This window comes from Geotrypetes seraphini, chromosome 1 (genome assembly GCF_902459505.1).
Source record: "Geotrypetes seraphini chromosome 1, aGeoSer1.1, whole genome shotgun sequence".
NCBI lineage: Eukaryota > Metazoa > Chordata > Amphibia > Gymnophiona > Dermophiidae > Geotrypetes > Geotrypetes seraphini.
The window spans coordinates 40295243-40315859 of record NC_047084.1 but is presented as its reverse complement, the minus strand read 5'-3'; the positions used below and the strand labels follow the sequence as shown (position 1 = coordinate 40315859).

The 20617-nt window shown below is 42.8% G+C and overlaps 1 protein-coding gene across 5 annotated transcripts in view; it reads right to left on the bottom strand.

Moving 5' to 3' along the window:
* ADAMTS6 (ADAM metallopeptidase with thrombospondin type 1 motif 6) overlaps positions 1-20617 on the bottom strand; it is a 662036-nt gene that overhangs the window by 160680 nt on the left and 480739 nt on the right. For all 5 annotated transcript variants that reach the window (XM_033930281.1, XM_033930272.1, XM_033930267.1 and 2 more), the window contains 2 exons: positions 14782-14915; positions 11220-11343 (listed from right to left, as the gene is read on the bottom strand). In XM_033930281.1, coding sequence (XP_033786172.1) covers positions 11220-11343; positions 14782-14915 — 258 coding nt within the window. The remainder of the gene's footprint in view (positions 1-11219; positions 11344-14781; positions 14916-20617) is intronic.

Genomic DNA, 20617 nt, shown 5'->3' with positions numbered 1-20617 from the left:
TCAGACGATACGAAGTTATTCAGAGTAGTGAAGATGCAGGAGGATTGCGAAGACCTGCAACATGACATAAACACGCTTGAGAAATGGGCCACGAAATGGCAAATGAGGTTTAACGTGGATAAGTGTAAGGGGATGCATGTTGGTAACAAAAATCTTATACACGAATACAGGATGTCCGGTGCAGTACCATATTTTCACGTAGATAACGCGCACCCGTGTAAAACGCGCACATGGGTATAGTGCGCGAAAAACACAAATCTATGTACAGAAATTTTTATATACCGCGCACACCCGTATACCGCGCATGCTGCCCGACTCTCCCATGCCGCCCGACTCTCCTTTCGCCCGCCCCGACTCTCCTCTGGCCACCCCGACTCTCCTTTCGCCCGCCCCGACTCTCCTCTCCCCCTTGAAGTCCTCTCCCCACCCTGAAAGCCTGATGCCCCCCCGACGTCCGATTCACCCCCCCCCGCAGGACCGCTCGCACCCCCACCGTGAAGGACCGCTCGCACGCACCCGCACCCCGAAGGACCACTTGCACGCACTCCCACCCGCACCCCCACCCTGAAGGACCGCTCGCACCCCCACAGGCTCCCGACCCCCCCCCCCATCATGTAGAAGCTCCTACCGGTGTCCTGCTGCTTCCTCTTGGCGGTCCCGACTCCCCGACCAATCAGGTCCTGGGGGCGGGACCTTGGGCACATGGTCAGGTTGGGCCCATGTGCCTCAGGCCCCGCCCCCAGGTGGGACCTAAGGCTCCCGGGCCTATTCTGATTGGCCCAGGCGCCTTAGGCCCCACCAGTAGGCGGAGCTTTGGGACATATGGGCCAATCCGGCCTCATTCCGTCGTTGGCTGCCTGCCGGACAGGCGAGTTTGACTCCCGTCTGTCCGGCCAACTACACAAAGGTACGGGGAAGGGGGGTGGGGGTGTCGTGGGGGTCGACCAGGGGGGTCGCGGGTCGGCTGGGGGGGGCAGTCAGAGGTTCTTGGGGGGACGGTCGTTGGGGGGAGGGGGTTTTGCGTCGAGGGCAGGAGGGCCTGGGATCCCTCCTGCCCGTAATGTAGTGCGGGGTGGGGGTAGGGGGTCGCCGTGGCCAGGAGGGTTTGGGCTCCCTCCTGGCCCGAACAACTAGCGGGGGGGGGGTCCTAAGGGCCAGGAGGACTTGGGCTCCCTTCTGGCCCGATATTGTCGGTGAGTTGGGGAGTCGGCGGGGCAAGAGGGCTTGGGCTCCCTTTTGCCCCGATCGTGTCGGGGAGTCGGGGGGGGGGGGCAAGAGTGCTTGAGCTCCCTCTTGCCCCGATCGTGTCGGGGGTGCCGCGGTTGGCTGGGGCAAGAGGGCTTGAGCTCCCTCTTGCCCCGATCGTGTCGGGTGTCGGGACCGCCAAAAGGAAGCAGCAGGACACCGGTAGGAGCTTCTACATGATGGGGGGGGGGGGTCGGGAGGCTGTGGGGGTGCGGGTGCGGGTGGGAGTGTGTGCGAGCGGTCCTTCGGGGTGGGGGTGCGGGTGCGAGTGCGTGCGAGCGGTCCTTCGGGGTGGGGGTGCGAGCGGTCCTGCGGGGGGTGAATCGGACGTCGGGGGGGAACTATGTAAAAAAAATTTTGTACAACGCGCTCACACGTATAACGTGCGAGGGTATGCGCGGTATGTAAAAACCACGTATAACGCGCGCGTTATATGCGAGAAAATACGGTACTTGGAGAGACCCCCCAGGAAAGAGAAGTGGGAGTACTGGTCGACAAGTCAATGAAGCTGTCCGCGCAAAGCGCGGCGACGGCCAAAAGGGCGAATAGAATGCTAGGAATGATTAAGAAGGGGATCACGAACAGATCAGAGAAGGTTATCATGCTGCTGTACTGGGCCATGGTACGCCCTCACCTGGAATACTGCATCCAGCACTGGTCGCAGTACATGAAGAAGGATACAGTATTACTCGAAAGGGTCCACAGAAGAGTGACTAAAATGGTTAAGGAGCTGGAGGAGTTGCCGTACAATGAGAGATTAGAGAAACTGGGCCTCTTCTCCCTTGAAAAGAGGGGACATGATCGAAACATTCAATATAATGAAGGGAATAGACTTAGTAGATAAAGACAGATTATTCATCCTCTCCAAGGTAGAGAGAATGAGAGGGCACTCTCTAAAGTTAAAAGGGGATAGATTCTGTACAAACGTAAGGAAGTTCTTCTTCTCCCAGAGATTGGTAGAAAACTAGAATGCTCTTTCGAAGGCTGTTATAGGGGAAAACACCCTCAAGGGATTCAAGACAAAGTTGGACAAGTTCCTGCGGAACTGGAACGTACGCAGGTAAGGCTAGTCTCAGTTAGGGCACTGGTCTTTGACCTAAGGGCTGCCACATGAGCGGACTTTTGGGCTCGATGGACCACTGGTCTGACCCAGCAGCGGCAATTCATATGTTCTTATGTTCTTCTGTATCCTAGTTACTGCTCCCACCTCCCCCTGCAGCCTATCCAATAGAATACAGGGGAGGAGGGAATTTCCATAACTTAGCAGTTGCCATAATGGAAAACAAGTATAGCAGGCTGACACTGACAAAAGGAACAGACAGATTCAGATAAGTTTATTGGCATAACAATTTACCTTTGTTGCCAAAATAATATTTACAGCAATTAAGTTAAAAAAAAAAATGACAAAGCGGTACTGGGAGAGGAATGATGGGAGCAAGAAACAAGTGAGGGGAATGGAAAGGGGTCACTGGTTAGGAGAGAGAATGCTGCTCTGAAATGGTGGAAGAGACAGAAAGGAGCTGTAAAGGGATTTGTGTGATAGGGACATAGTAGGGTTACCAAACGTCCAGATTTATCCGGACATATCCTTTTTTTAGAAGGACATGTCCAGGCATCTGGACGTCTTTTCAAAACCCGGCACTATGTCCAGGTTTTGAAAAGCTTCCACCTCAGGACCATGGCGGGAGGGTATCTTTGCATGCATGGATACAACGTGGTGATGTCATATGCATGCATATGATGCCATCACGTTGCATCTACGCACGCACAGTTGCTCTTCCAACATGATCCCGAGGATGAGAACAAGTTGAGGGGGGTGAGACTGGGGCAGAATGGGGTGTGACTTGGGTGGAACTGGGCAGGGTTGGGTGGATCTGGGCGGGCTCAGGGCAGGGCTATGGGCCCGGATTTTACAGGAATAAAATCTGGTAACCCTAGGATGTGAATTGATAGTGGATCTGTGGGGGAGAAGTAGAAACAGGCTGGGAGGGTGAGAAGAATTCAAAGAGAACATGATCTGTGAGGGGAAAGGTTGCTGGAAGAAGACATGATCTGGGAGAGAAGAGGAGCTGAAAGAGATGGAGAGTAGCTGTAAAAGAGGGGCTGAGGGAAAAGGTGATCCTGATGGAAAGATATGAAGGAGAAAAAAGGTGAGAAGGGAGTAAGACGAAAAGAAAGTAAGAGGGGAGAAATGGAGAAGGGAGTAAAACTAGAAGAAAGTGAGGTGAGAGAAGATGTAGAAAGAAACGATTGAGGAAAGACAAATTATGATGACATGGAAGGAAGCCAGGAAGAAGATGCTTAAAAGAAGGAATTTGAGAACAGAAAGAAACCCTAGATGAAGCAGCGACGGAGGACTAAAGTTAAACTAGGCTGGATCAAGAATAAGCAATAGCTATATTTCGCCCTTCTCCCTTAGCCCGGTAGTTTCCAAAATTAATGTTAATTTACTGGAAGGACATGGGGGAACAGAAGGGGGGACTGTGGCAGTATTTGGTGCCATAGTGTAAAAAATATCTTTAAAATTACTTCTCTTTGGCAGCTCTGAAATGCAGAGACCTATGATTGAGTGTCAAATTGAGAAGGGAATAGAGAGTAACACCATCTCCCTTTTTCACAAAAATAAAAAGTCATTCCCTTGTTAGATCTTATGGGAGACAGTGGTGTCAGACCATGGGTTCATTATGTGTATCATTATAAAGAAATAACAAGGCAGCAGAAGGAAGAGTTACAGGTGAGATGGGTGGAGTTTGGAAGGGGGTAACATAGTAAATGACAGCAGATAAAGACCTGAACAGTCTATCCAGTCTGCCCAGTACCGTAGTCACACACATTATAAATTCATGATTAAATTGTCTTTTTCTTTAATATTTTCTGATACTAGACTGTAAAAGTCCACCCGGTACTGTCCTCAAGTTCTAACTACTGGAGTTGCCGTCCATGCTCACTCAAGCCTATCCAAACCATCTTGTCATTTCCAGGATACAGACCATAAAAGCTTTCCCAGCACTGTCCTCATGTTCCAAATTACAGGCGTTTCCATCGAAGGCCTCCCCAGCCCATCCTAAACCGAATTGCCAAATAAGGGGCACAGACCATGCAAGTCTGTCCAGTACTGGCTTTAGGTTTTCATTTTATACCATTAATTAGAGATTCTCTCTGTTCATCCCACACTTTTTTGAATTCCATCACCATTTTCATCTCCACCATCTCCCTTGGGAGAGCATTTCTGGCATCAACCACTCTCTCCATGAAAAATAATTTCCTAATATTACTTTAAATATACCACCCTGCAATCTCAATGTATATCCTCTAGTTTTATCATTTTCCCTTCTCTGAAAAAGAGTTGTTTCTATATTAATGCCTTTCAAGTATTTAAACATCTCCCCCATCACTCCTCTCCTCTACAATATAATTATTCAGGTATTCCAGTCTTTTCACATACAACTTTTGGAGCAAGCCCCATACTATTTTCATCCTCCTCCTCTGGACCAGTTCAAGTGTTTTTTACATCCTTAGCCAGATACGGCCTCCAAAACTGAACACAATACACCAAGTGGGGCCTCACCAATGACTTGTACAGGGGCATCAACACCTACTTTCTTCTGTTGGTTATGCCTCTCTCTATACCGTCTAGCATCCTTCTGTCTACAGCCTCCTTGTCACACTGTTTCATCACCTTCACTTCCAAACAGATCTTACCTGTCACTTTCAGGTGTTCTTAGTTTGGTTTTAATCTTGGCTCAGCTACTAAACCCTGGCTTTCCATTCTGACTTCCAGCACAGATCTGTTACAGGCTAGCTTTTGGGGTCTGTGACCTGTGTGGCTGTGAGAGGCACCATGAATAAGGGGGTATTGATATAAGGGTGTGACACCCCCATATCCTTCCACATCATGAGGGCTAGTTTCCATTTTTACAAAAGGCATTAAAGTCAGTGCTAACTTAGCTCTCCAAGTCAATGTCTTACTCTGTGACTGATAAGGTGGGGTGACATAAATGTATGTCTTTGGGTTCACCAATTTCCTGCTCAGCATGTGATCTTTTGAATTTCCAATCTAAGGGCAGGAAGTACCACATGCGAATGTGGCCCTGAGGGCTGTGGATCAACTGACTGCTAAGCTTCCAAGTTTTGTGTATGCCAGGTGGTAGAGATGCTCTTAGGGCTGGGAAAAATTAGTAAGAGAAAAACAGAATAAGAAAATGAGAGGAGGAGGCAAACAACAACATTAAGGTGGGGAAGGACTGAGAAAGAAGTGGGGATGGTCTGAAAGGAAGGAAAGTGTATGGTGTGCATACGTTAGGTAGGGAAAGGGGACTATTAAGGACTGGCTGGGAGGGGAAGCATGTAGGTAGTATAGATGGGCCAGAGTGGACTGGAAGGCATAGCATGAATGTGGTGTAAATGGGCTGGGAGTAGGATGGTAAACTGTGGGAATGAGTGGGGGTTGGGAAGGAAGAGAGAATGGTACGACTTGAAAGCTAGTATTTCTTTTAGCCACAAGTCCTCCCTGTGTGATGACCCTACCTCTGTGCTCTTCATTTAGGGACAGCCTGACCAGTTGTGTTCACAGCCCACCATGCTTTAAGATCCTTTGTACGGACTTGGTAATTTGTGCCAAATTGAGCGCTCCCTATCATTTTGAAAAGTTGGCTCCTATGAGTAATGCTAGCCCAAAGTGACTTGCCAGGGTCACAAGGATCTACAATAGGAATCGAACCCAGTTCTCCAGCTTCTCAGCCCACTACACTAACCATTAAACTACATAGCATTTCTACTTACCACTTTCCGCTGCTGCAAAAAACTGCTAGAAATTGCAATGGGGCAATTCTATAGAGTGATGCCTAAATATAGGTGTGAGAAATAAGCATGCTATGTTTATTTATTCAATTTTTCTATACCAGTCTCCCAGGAGAGCTCAGAACGGTTTACATGAGTTTATTCAGGTACTCAAGCATTTTTCCCTGTCTATCCCGGCAGGCTCACAATCTATCTAATGTATCTGGGGCAATGGGGCGATTAAGTGACTTGCCCAGGGTCACAAGGAGCAGCGTGGGTTTGAACCCACAACACCAGGGTGCTGAGGCTGTGGCTTTAACCACTGTTCTATAACCATGCTAAGGTATACCTAACCCAGTTTGGCATGTAGAAACTTAGGGCTCCTTTTACAAAGCCACGCTAGGGCTTTTAACACGCGGAATAGCGCGCGCTAAATTGTCGCACGCGCTAGCCTCTACCGCCTCCTTTGGAGCAGGTGGTAGATTTCTGGCTAGTATGCGCTATAGCACGCGCTAATCTGGTGCGTGCATTAAAACCGCTACCGCGGCTTTGTAAAAGGAGCCCTTAGGCACATCAGCTTAAGCCAGGTTAATGACCGATACAAGCTGGCACAATCTGATACAATTTTACCTCGGTGGAACACCCAAGAAGCACCCATATGCTGCCCACTGATACTGTGCATTTGTTGTTACACATTATGTGACTTTTGTGCCAATTTTATTAAATAGCACCTAGCACATACATACGTAAATGCCAATTTGGGACATCATTCATTCATATTAGTGTGCTTATTCTATCAGCTAGCACCTAACTTTTAGGCATCCTTTATAAAATTGCCCTTAATGTTCTCACTTTGGGCACTGCTAATATCAATAAGTCATTTCTCATACCATTTGGAAATCATGATTGATTATCTTTTGGGTGGACATTAATTCAGACACTTTGGCTATCATTTATAAATCTAACAACTTATCAATTAGATATCATATTATAATTTTACTCTTTGTAAGCTTTTTGTAATTTTTTGTACACCGCTTTGAAACCAGTTGGAGATATAATGGTATATAAGACACCATTAGCCGTAGCATTTTAGTGCACTATGCTCTATAGCAGCGATTCCCGAACCTGGTCCTGAAGGTACCCCAGCCAGTCAGGTTTTCAGGTCATCTTCAAAGAGGCTGATATTGAGAGTGATCTAAGTGGGCCAGCAAGGTCCACGTATGTATTTTTTCCTTTGTTTGTTTGGTTTTTTAAAATTTCCCGTACCCCCTCCTGCCCCCGCAATAATGCTTCTCTCTCCTTCCCCCCCCTTCCTCCATCAGCATTGAAGTGCCCCCCACCTGACCACTCCCTCTCATGTGGTAGTCCAGCAGGGTGGGCCTTCGAAGGTAGGAGTGCATCCTACTTGTGGCAGCCATTTTACGAGGCAGGAGCTAGGGAGCAGCGCTCCTGCCCCCAAAGACCTCCCGGTGGATCACCAGGTATGTAGCTAGGCCTGAGGGTGGCCTACCTGCACATGGGAGGGGGTGGCCAGGTAGGGGAGGGTGCTTTTATGCAAGCGAGGGGAGAGGACAGAGGAACATTGTTAGGGGGCACAGGGTGTATTTTTTTTAACAAAGACAAAATACTTATGCAGGGCCCCAGCCTGATATTCAGTCAGGTACTGTATCAGCCCCATATTCAGTGTTGGTGCCTGGACATGGTCCGGCACTGAATATCAGGACAATTTTGCCGGTGGCGATCAGCGCTTAAAAAAAACACTGATCTGCGCAGGCTGAATATTGTGGGGAAGGAGGGATGAATATTAGTTAGAGATCTGCATGCAGTGGAGGCAGTGTATGCAAATCTCTCTCATGAATAATCATTATGGATATCCTGAAATCCTGACTAGCTGGGGTGCCTCCAGGACCAGGTTTGAGAACCACTGCTATAGAGCAAAATGAAAGCATCCAATAATAGCATCATGGGGCCCAATATTAAAAAAAAAGCAGAGCTCCAGAATTCACTCCTAGGTTTTTCCCAGTTTCATTCAAACATAAAAGCCTGTTTCCTGCTGAAATTTTACTCGTACATAAATTTAAGAACTTAAAAGATATGCTCCTTTAGTTCTGTCTGTAATTTATTTGCTTAGATTTATAAGCATAATTTAGATGCCTAGTGCTGAAAACTCGTGCCAAGTTCTTTTGTTGTCTACTACCCTAAATTCACTCCCTGCTACCACACACTTTTAAGGCTTCTTCATTTATGAATAGAGGGGCCTTTTTTTAACTAAGCTGCCATGACCTTAGCATGTTCTTATACAGGTTTTTCCTGCGTGCTAAGGCCATTTTTGCGGTGGTGCTAAAATGATCAATTTTCCATTTTTTGTAAACCGCTTTAGCACAGGGCCATTAAAAAAAAATTACGCATGAGCTCTTTCCATCACCCATTTTGTAGACGGTAAGGTCTCACGTGGTATTCCTGCGCTAACCAATTGACATGCACCAATATAGATGCGCTAAATGATTAGTGCAGGAATGCCCATTCTCTGCCCTTTGATATGCCCACTCAAAAACTTTTTTAGCACAGTTAGCATGCACACATTTGGCAGTTACCACAGGACACCTGAGCGCATCCCATGACATGCCATTTTAAGCTGCTGACTAATGCAGCTTAGTAAAAGGGCCCCTTAGTGAAATTCTCAGCATAAATTCAGGTACTTAGCCCTAGCAAATTTTCAAAAAGGTTCATTTAGGATCTTACCTGTCAAAGGGACCATTTTACTAAAGGGTGTTAAACACTAACACGTGAAAACAAGTTACTGCACAACCATGTTTAGGGGTTTTGCGGTAGTTTACCTGTTTTTACATGTTAAACTGTGCCTTACTGAACTTTTAAGGATTTTTTTCAGAGGTATGGCATGAGCAGATAGTGGGCATGGAACATTAGCCAGCTAGTGTGTTAAAATTACCACATACCAAATGTCTAACATGGAATTACTTACCGCTTCCTAAATGTTTCTAAGTGCTTCTGTGTTAATCTGTATATTAACCTACAGTACAATCTGCAATAAAAAAAAATTTGTGGGAATGCCCCTTCTTGATTAGTTTTGGGCTTGCCACAAGTTAAATTCATGCAACAGTACACTAGGCCTCTTTTACAAAGTCGTGCTAGCGGCTGCGCTGCACTAACAGCCCAAAATCCCATAGAGATTTAAAGGGTTTCGGTGCTGTTGCCGCACAGCAGCCGCTAGCGCGGCTTTGTAAAAGACGCCGCTGTAAGTCCAAACATTTATGCATTTTACTAGATGTACTCTAAAATTAGGGTAATAATCCCTTTGAATATCAGATTCTTATTTCATATCACAACCACTAAAGTGATATACCAAGATCAGTGTTTAAAATTATCAGACTTTTAAAACCAAGACATACTTCTAATAATCAACAGCAAAGGAGCCAAAGTGTTAAAATATGCTGTTCACAGCACAGCAGAAAAAAACAGAATGGGCCCCAAGAACTGGTGTGGAGAAACAGGCTTTATTATTAATAATAATAATAATAATAACTTTATTCTTCTATACCGCCATAATCAGACGACTTCTAGGCGGTTCACACCAAAGAGAGCGGGACAATCAGCGAATTACAATATTAAAGGACCCAATATGGGCCTATAGCAAGTGTGCCTATGTTAAGGGTCAGCTAGATAAGTATTCCAACACCATAGACATTGTTCAGGTTAATCAATAAAGTACAGTAATCCAGCATGTGAACATTGTGCTACAAGGCAAAAAACACTGCACACACGTGCAGAGTAAAAAAAACCCAAAACACCAGTGCATCAAGTGAAGAAACGTCATTCTGAAACAGGATAATGTTCAGCACACTGACATTACAAGCCCTGTGAAAGAATGCTGAATCATTCCCTCTCTCCCCCTTACTTGTCACAAATTAACCCTTATCTTATTTAAGTAGTCCTTATTTGGAAAAGGACATCAGCTGACAGGCATTGATTACGTGTAAAAACACAGGTATTGATTACGTGTAAAAACACAGGTATTGTCTAAGTGCTGAGTTGAGGGTGACACAATGTAAATGCATGTGACTTTGTATCCACCAATCATTAGACATGTAATCAAGGGAGTTACTGTGATGTCATGAGCATAGATGCATACTAAAAGGGCTCAGAGCTAGCTTCAGGCAACAACTCCGCCCAACTCGTATCCTGCATGTGCTGTGTGTGTTTCATCCCTACAATCAAGAAGTTTAAATTGTTTTTTAGTGCTGAGAACTTGTCAAGCTGATTCAAGATCTGTTTGGTGCCTTTTTATTCAGTGTGTACACATGTGCAGCTTTTTTCAGACTACAAATGAACTTGACAGACTTACAGCACTAAAGGCAGTTTAAATTTTTTGACACACTGGTGTTTTTTACTCTACATGTATGTGTATGCAGTGTTTTTTGTCCTGTAAATGAGCAGAGCAAACCTGTAGCACAAACTGTACACATGTGAGATTACTTTATGATTAAGATGAATAGTATCTACGGTGTTGAAATACGTATCTAACTGACCCCTGAAGCAGGTACACTGCTGAAACATGGCCCATGTTGGGTCCTTTAATAAAGCCTTGTTTTTATATACCAGTTTTTGAGGCCCAATGTATTTTTTTCTGCTGTGCTTCATTCACTGTGCTTGTGATTCCCTCTTTCCTGTTGCAATAGATTGTTGATAGGAAACAGGCCAATACCCAAAGCCATGTGAATGAAGCACAAAAAAAAAATTTTTTTGCTCTTCTAGTTACTAATGGCTAACAGTAAAAGTCCATTCCCAAAGCACAGTTTAAAGACCTAAATTTGCTACCAGTATAACACTCTCACTTAAGTAAAATCCTATTGGAAAAGCCATGTTTTGGCACATTTTCTAAAATTCAAACAGCCTTAAGACAAGTGTCCAGCAGGAAAAAAGTTCTATGCCACAATCACAAGGCTTGAAAACTGTGTTGTGAAATCTTTTGCTGCTGGAAGTCTACCTTGAGGTTAATTATCTGAATTTTACTAAATGGGGGAGGGGGAGCACAATTCTTTATGACCTTCAACAATTTGATTACGTTGATAAAATTGATTTAATTGTATGTGTATTTTAGTATAAAACTGAAGAAAATTTATAAACACCTGATGTTGAAAAGAGACGCTACAAAATCTCCTGTATATTGTACTTGCCTCCTCTGGGCAGTGAATCATTGAAGAAACCTTCAGTGGCTTCACAAGTACTCCCATCTCCTCCGCATACCCGACACCTGTCTTCCTTTGCATCAGAGCCCAAAATATTATCACAACCTACATGCTGAAAAAACATGTAAAGGATCTTATGGTAATACTGACAAAAGAAAAGACTTGAATAAGGACTATAATAGTTTTTTTAAATGATTATTTACTTTCAGAGCACAGTTCTGAATGTAAGTTAAGGTTATGCACTCTAAGTCCTTCATGGCCTTACTTAAGGTTTGGTTAAAGCTTGGAATATTTAAATCCATGCAGACTATCACAAAAATAGAACCTTACTTTTGGATATCTGGTTAATTGCTAAAATATCTCTTTGACTGATGACAACAAATACTGTATGTACCATCATTTTAGATTCATTTAAACCTTCCTCAAAGCTGATGGTGGCATAAAACACTGGGGTGTACAGTTACTGCCATATTAATGCAGGCTCACTCCTGACACTGACAGCACAGATCAGAAGAAAAGCCTTTCTATTTCAAGCTGTAGCTATAGTCCTATAAAATTATTTGCTTGATGCAGTGTGGTTAAAGGATTAACAGTAGTTCCTTTTCATGTAAGTGCTGGTCGTGGTAAATACCTTATCGGTTTTTTTCAAAGACAGAGGCAATCAGAGCCTTCTGTGTGACTGACATTCTTGGCAGGATACTGCAATGGTTCACCTTTGCCTTCTGCAGCCCAGAGCACCTGGTCTTCCCTGGTGGTCTCCTTTTGAGGCCAGAGCTGACCCTGCTTAACTTCCAAGACTTGACAGGCTCAGGCTCCCATGTTACTGGGGGTCATATATCAGTAGCTGCTGATATTTTTTTTCTTCTTTTTGGAACATTTATTTCAACATTGCCTTTATTTATTGTTTTATTCTCCAAGCAGTGCCATGCCTCAAGGCTATGAGAAGAAGCATTAGCCTTTTGTTATTTGCAGTGTTTAGCAAGCTGCAATTCACAGGTTTCCTTTGCATCTATCAGTAAAGGATCCAAAGAGGGTATAAACCTCAGACTAGCATGTGCATTCTAAAATATCCAAGGTAACTTAAAGGTATCATTTCTTAATTCAAATATGAGAATTCATGAAACTTGCAAACTATTCTTCATCATTAAAATTTGCCTTGAGACTTTAAACTTTGCAGTTGTCCTACAGACTTGAGATATTACAATGAAATAAAATACTACTGTAAAAATGCATTATATATATATAATATATGCATATATTTAGGGCTTCTATTCTTATGTGTTGAGAAATTGTCCACTCGATACTCAGCCTGTAGCAGAACACAGCATCTGAGCAGTTCACAGCCATCAGATCCCTGGAGTTTAAATACCAGGGCATAAGTGGCTCCTGGCATTCAATAGCCGGCCATCAGTGGTTACTGGAAGTTAACTGGACACTAACCAATATTAAGATCAGCACCTGGTTAACTTTAGCACATAAAGGGGTTCTTTTATTAAGTTGCAGTAAGCACTAGTGCAGCTTAAAATGACATTGTGAGACACACTCAAGCATCCTGCAGTAAGTCTGAGATCTGCGTGATCAAACCACAACACTAAAAAATATTTTTAGTTTTTCTACGGATTGGGCAGGGGTGGAGAGTGGGCGTTTCTATGTTGATCAGTTAGCATAGCTACATTACTGTGCATCAATTAGAGCACTGGTTCCCAACCTTGTCCTGGAGGACCACCAGGCCAATCGGGTTTTCAGGCTAGCCCTAATGAAAATGCATGAGAGAGATTTGCATATAATGGAAGTGAGAGGCATGCAAATCTGCTCCATGCATATTCATTAGGGCTAGCCTGAAAACCTGATTGGCCTGGTGGTCCTCCAGGACAGGGTTGGGAACCACTGAATTAGAGGATTAGAGTAGGAGTGGCACATAAGCCCTTACCGCTTACAAAATAGGTTTCAGTAAGTGCCCACACAATCATTTTTATAATGGTCGTGTGCTAATAGAAACTTTAGCACATGCCCATAAATTGGAAAAAAAAGGGAAAATCAGCCATTTTATTGCTGCAGTAAAAATGTCCTTAGCGTGTGGGAGAAACACACATAAAAGTGTACTAATGCCACTTTCTACTGCAGCTTGGTAAAAGGATCCCAAAGTTAGAACAGCCAGATACTTAGCCAGTCAGCAGACTGAACATCTGCCCATGTTCTGCCCCCAACCCACCCCTATCTTGGCTGGTTGGGAAATGATCAGTTAGCAGTGATATTCAGTGGCTTAAACCAGTTAAATGTCACTGAATATCACCACATCGTGTGCCAGGTCAATTAGTGGGGTTTAACCGGACAGGAGCCTCTCCTATACCAACATCTGATGAGCATATAAGCGTGGCTACTTTAGCATTAATTTCCTCCCCTAGCCTCCTCTTTTCTCTTTTTTTATAATTTTGTGAGTGATTAATGTGGCAGATTGAAGGAAGGGATACATTTCAACTTCACTGATTCAACAAACTTCATGAACGCTACAAATATTTGTTAAAGAAATTACTGCTGAAAAACCTGCAGTAAATTGTGCAAATTTTGTGAAATACTGCAAATTTCACAAGCTCGTGGCTGAAAGTACATAATATTTGACAGATGATAGTCAGATGCAAGCATAGGTGTCGTAACGGGGGAGGCCACAGGGGCCGTGGCCTCCCAAAAATTGACGGTCAAAAGAGTCAGTTATGGCTCTACTCTCCCCACCCATCTCCTCCTGGCTGCTGTAATTTTAAATCTTCGGGCAGCGTCACTGCAGAATGAAGACTTCCAGGGCAGGCCTGTTCGTTGACACTGCACTGCGACTGCCGGAAGATTTAAAATTACGGTGACTGGGAAAGGGGGGAGTTGGGAGCTGGAGAGAGAGGTCATGTCACAGGATTCTGCTAGGCTAGGGCAGAGCCTTTGGAATCCACACCCCTCCCCCCCCCCCCAGACAAAAACGTTCTGCTGCCTATGGATGCAATTTAGGAATGTTTTTTTGGGTTCAGCTTTGGTCAGCATTCATTCACACAGTTTTCCTTAAAAATATAGAAGTAACAATAAAAGATAAAGAGGGCCTTTTACCAAACAGCGGTAAAAAGTAGCCTTAGTGTGCCCTTATGTGGGTCTTTCCCATATGCCAAGGCCATTTTTACCACAGGACTAAAATGGCCAAAATTCCTACTTTAATTACTGCATGGCAAAATAGCTGTGTAAACCAATTAGCACAGAACATGCCCACTCTCCACCATCAGACAAACCCCAATGCCAAAAAATACATTTATTTTTGCAAATTGGTACCATGCACACATCCTGAAAATACAATGGGACGTTAGTGCTTACCGCAGCTTTGTAAAAGGGTCCCCCAAAGCTTTTAAATTTCAGTAGTTCAATAAGAATTTCACAGTAATAGCAAACAAATCCTTGTGCTTTCATGGAAAATATCTACAGAGTCAATAGTGCTTCTCTCCAATGTTCAGTCATCCTGTACAAGAAGTATATTACTGTAAGATAGCCAATACTACTAAAATGAAATCTTTGTAACCTTGCATTCTCCATTGATGCAGATGTCCAGTGAATCAGCATTGCAGCGGGTTCCATCTATCACAGCAGGGGCGCGCTCGGTGTAAAAATTGTAACCTTCAGCCAAGCAGTTCAAAGCACAAGGCTTAACCCCACCTACATGTACAGAAAAAAAAAGTGTTTTTATGAATTAAATAACTAGGAAAGAGACAACTAGTGTGAAAGTCAAACAATACATCCAATTTGTAACACATTCTGAAAATTCTAGATATAGTGCTCAAAATTGTGCACGCAAATTTGAGCGCATACCCAAATTGCACTTCTAATTTAATACAAATTATTGGCACTAATTGGCAACAATTAGAATTTACATGTGCATCTTTGTAGTCGGTATTTTATAAAGTTGCACATGTAAATTTTCCACAAGGATTCGAACGGGGAATGTGGCCATGAGAGGGGCATGGGTGGATCACGGGCATTCCTAGATTTTGTGCTCAGTGTTATAGAATAAAGGTAGATCTGCGCCAAATTTAGACAAAAGAATTTACACTGGGCACGGATCCTGGTTCTAAGCACCATGCTATAAACGGCACCCAACTTGGAGCGCCATTTCTACAATAGCGCTCAGCACTCATTGTTGTCGGCACCCAAATTTGGACACCATTTACAGGATCTAATCCTTAGCCTATTAGCTAGCTTGCCTGAATAGATATACTTAAATAACTAGAACTAGAATTATCCAGGAATGCAACACAAATGCAACAGCATGCATAAAATCAATGTCTATATGTCAACTAACATCAAGGTGTTGTTTAAATGTACATTGTCAAACTTCACAATTTAAGTCACCTTTATTTTACTATGTCTAGAATACCAGTCATGACTAAAAAGTGAACCTTATGAACGGTGTCAGGTCAAAAGCGCGCCGGGACAAAGGTGCGCCCAGACAATTGAGCGCAGCGCGGAGGCGCGCACCGCTCTAAATTACTGTTTTTAGGGCTCCGACGGGGGTGTGTGGGGGGGAACCCCCCCACTTTACTTAATAGACATCGCGCCGCGTTGTGGGGGCGTGGGGGTTGTAACCCCCCACATTTTACTGAAAACTTAACTTTTTCCCTGTTTTTAGGGAAAAAGTTCAGTTTACAGTAAAATGTGGAGGGTTGCAACCCCCCAAACCCCCCATAACGCAGGCGCGATGTCTATTAAGTAAACTGGGGGGTTCCCCAACAAAACCCCCCATCGGAGCCCCTAAAAACTGTAATTTTGTGCGGCGCGTGCCTCCGCGCTGCGCTCAATTGTTGGCACGCGCTTTTGTCTTTCGCGCCGTTGTCTATGAACCTTATGAACTTTGCAATACAGTGCTCAGTCAAAGTAAGAATATAAGAATAGCCTTACTAGGTCAGACCAATGGTCCATCAAGCCCAGTAGCCCTTTCTCACAGTGACCAATCCAGGTCACTAGTACCTGGCAACAATCCAAACAGTAGCAACATTCCATGCTACTGATCCAGGGCAAGCATTGGCTTCCCTCATATCCGTCTCAATAACAGACTATAGGCTTTTCCTCCAGGAAATTGTCCAAACCTTTCTTAAAGCCAGCTACGCTATCTGCTCTTACCACAACCTTTGGCAATGCGTTCCAGAGCTTAACTATTCTCTGAGTAAAAAAATATTTCCTCCTATTGGTTTTAAAAATATTTCCCTGTAACTTCACTGAGTGTCCCCTAGTCTTTGTAATTTTTGATGGAGTGAAAAATCGATCCACTTGTATCCGTTCTACTCCACTCATTTAGTGATTAGGTTAAGTGTAATTAACCTATCTCACCATTATGGATTTCCCAATATGATCTTGGATGCTTTTAATCATCCCTGTTATATGAATGCACATAAATAAAAGAGCATTAAGACTCTAGCATACCAGTTTTGCCCCAATGCATTCTGTGTCATTAACATGGTTCCTTAATCATGAGTATTTAACTAGCACATTAAAACACTGCTTTTTAGGGCTCTTTTTACTAAGCTGCGCTAGCGGTTTTAGCACGCGCTTAGCACACGCTGCATTGCACCATGCGCTATACGCCAACGCCTCCATAGAGCTTGCGTTAGTATTTTTTGTGGAGCCCGGGGTTAGCGCGCGCTAAAAATGCAGCTTAGTAAAAGGAGCCTTTAATATATATGTTTTTATAAAAATGTATTTAGCTTTTAAGATCAATTATGACTTATGCACCAGCTAATTGGTTCAATTTATGGACAATGCTCTTTCTTAATATACATTTTTATTTTATAGATGTGCACTCTGATGATTCTTTTAATCTGTGTTTATCATCTATCAGCCCATATTTAGTATTTGCATCATTATATTTGATGCACATACAAATATTTTTATTATAAATCATGATTTTACCAATTATTTATATTACAAAATTCTTAACTGATCAATTTTTTAATATATTCATTTTGGTCTGTCTTTAAGCTATCTTTTAATATACTGATTTAGCGCTCAAAGATACAATAATCATATCTGTTTAGAGAAGCACGAGTTGATATTTGGATCACATTCAGAGGTTTTTTTGAGGCGTTACTGTAATCAATTATTAATAACACTAATTCATTATCATAACCATTTAAAAAATTTCATTATAAACAATTTTCTCATATTAATTGGTTTGCTGTTTCGATTGTTTCCTTTAGTCGTAAAATACTCCTTACAAAGAGCAATCTACATTAATTGAAGTACATATCTTTTTCATCATATCACAATGTTTTCTTGTTCTTATCATAATATTCTTTACTTTTTCCTTTCACTTTAAGTATAATTTTTTTAATGGATTAGTTGTCATAACATTTACTTGTTAAAATGTTCACTTGTTTATGTATTTTTTTTTTGTTTTGTTTACTTTTGTCCCCTGAGGAAGGCGACAGAGTCCACAAAACTTGGATCCTAGTCAGAACTTTGTTTTAGCATTTTTAGGACTCATCATCATTATCTATAATAATAAAACGCTAAGCGCGCATGCGCACTCTTGCCGCGTGTTCCCTGATCCCTGATCTGTCGGGCTGTGGCAGCAAGAGTGCGCATGCACTACAAAGGACTCCAGGACGCCCTTGGCTGTCGGTTTCAGGCCCGCACGGCGGTATGGAGCGGCAGCTTCCAGGAAGAGTCGGTTTCAGGTGCGCGCGTGTGTGCATAGGTTTCTTTCCGTGTAAGGCAGATCGTTGTTGTTGCTCCCTTTCCCCCCCCCCTCCGGTGTACCCGAACCCCCATCTGACCCTCCCTTCATGCGGTCTGTTCGCTTACCTTAGTCCCTTGCCGCCCCCCCTTCCCGCCTCTAGCCTCTAGCAGCAGCCGCAGCACTCTACACACGGTGCTTCGCGCCCTTCTACTGCCCTGATTTGCTCTGCTGCATCCCTGATGACATCATCAGAGAGGAGTTCCATCCCCTTTATATCTTGGTTGCTCTTCTTTGAACCTTTTCTAGTGCTGCTATATCTTTCTTGAGATAAGGAGACCAGAACTGAATGCAATACTCCAGGTGAGCTATACAGAGGCATTATAACATTCATAGTCTTCTTAACAATCCCTTTTAAAATAATTCCTACAATCTTGTTTGCTTTTTTGACTACTGCCGCGCATTGGGCGAAAGGTTTCATCATATTGTCTACAATGACACCCACATCCTTTTCATGGGCGCTAACCCCCAAGGTGGACCATGAAGTGTGCAGAGGAGAGGGGATCAGGGGCCCACTCCTTAATCTGGTAACTGTGATTTGGGTTATTCTTCTCAAAGTGCATCACTTTACATTTGTCCACATTAAATTTCATCTGCCACTTGGACGCCCAGTCTTCCAGTTTCCTAAGGTCTGCCTGCAATTTTTCACAATCTGCATGTATTTTAACAATTTTGAATAGTTTAGTGTCATTTGCAAATTTAATCATCTCACTCACTGTTCCAATTTCCAGACCATTTATAAATAAGTTAAATAGCACCGGTCCCAGTACAGATCCCTGCGGCACTCCACTGTTTACTCTCCTCCATTGAGAAAAATGACCATTTAACCCTACCCTCTGCTTTCGATCCGATAACCAATTTCTAATCCACAATTGAACTTTGCTACCTATCTCATGACTAATTTTTTCAGGAGCCTCTCATGAGGATCTTTGTCAAAAGCTTTCTGAAAATCTAGATACACTACATCAACCAGCTCACCTTTATCCACATGTTTATTAACCCCTTCAAAGAAGTCAAGCAAATTGGTGAGGTAAGATCTCCCTCGGCTGAACTCATGCTGACTCTGTCTCGTTAAATCATGTTTGTCTACGTGTTCCACAATTTTATTTTTTATAATTGTGTGCTCTTTTTCTTCAACATATGCATTATAACCAAAATATAATAGTTTCTGAGCACGCTATGATCACTTTGGACCATTTTAGATACAAATTGCAGCACTCTATCCAAGGGCTGAATGAGGGTGGATATAGAACGAAATTATTCATGTCCATACAGCATGGCAGCTCCACCAGAAGTCTAGAATATCATTATATATATATATATGCATATAATATATAGAATATAGAATATCGTTATATATATATGCATATAATATATCTGCATACAAATATATATTCATTAGGAACAGCTTGAATATATTACTGGTTGGTGGCCTTCTAAGACAACAATTTCACACTCCTTTTAAAATGAATGTCTGCACTGATGGCCTCTGCTATATTCAAATAGCTCAATAACAATGGCAATAATTCACTGCAGCTCCACCATTTGGAACAACTTTTCTGTTTCATTTTTTGAAATGCTATATTTTTAGTTTACTTAAATATACATCTAGTTCTGTGTAAGATACAGCTCTTAATACAGACACACATTAAAGCATATAATCTGAAGACTATATAAAGTCTATTAGGTTTTAACCACAGACCTTTCTCTTATTTTCAAAGGAAAAGTGTGCTCATACTTTAAAAATGGCTTCAGGAAAATTGTCTTCATACATTTTTACCTAGGAAGCAATTTTGGAGGAAAAATACAGATATATTTTTGGAAATACAAAAGTATGGGGCCCTTTTACTAAAGTGCAATAAGGTTTTAACAATAAAAATTAATGCACAGTGGGGAAATTCTACATAAGGTGCCCAAAAAATTGGTGCAGGAAATTTAGGCATGACCATTTACACCAACTAAAACCTGGTGTGAATCCCCATATCTACCTTAGGTACAGAAAGGGCGAATTCTATAACAGAGTGGTCAAATTTTCCAAAGTAACCATGCCCCTCCCATGGCCTCACCCCTTTTTGTTTCCACACTACAATTTACTTGCGCCTCTTTATAGAATACACCTAACAAGATGTGCGTGTTTTAAATTGTCTGATAAACATTGCATAAGCATGCTTTATTTATCAGGGTCCGAAAAAGCGTAAGCTATAAATTTTTTGTAGGTCTGCTGAACATCAGGCCTAAACTAAAAGGATAGCAGTGGTCGCTGTGCCTTTAATAGAGTGGCCAGCACTGCTGAAAATTACCCCCTGTATTATGATGCCCAAACTCCCCACAAGGTAGCACCTCTTTCAAACACAAAATCTAAGGAACAGGCTGTTACAGTAGCACACTCACATTCGCATACATAAGTGTGAAGTCCGAGACTTTTTGAGATAAGTTCCATTTTAAATTGACTCATTAATTATGCATAGTTGGGAACTTTTCGCTTGAAATTATGAAGCACGGGTTCAGGGATTGATAGGTTTTATATGAACTCTTGATACACATATCTCTTTTTATATCTTCACTCTTCACGCCTGGACTTTGATTATATATTTACACAAAAAATTGGATATAAAAAACAACCCACATT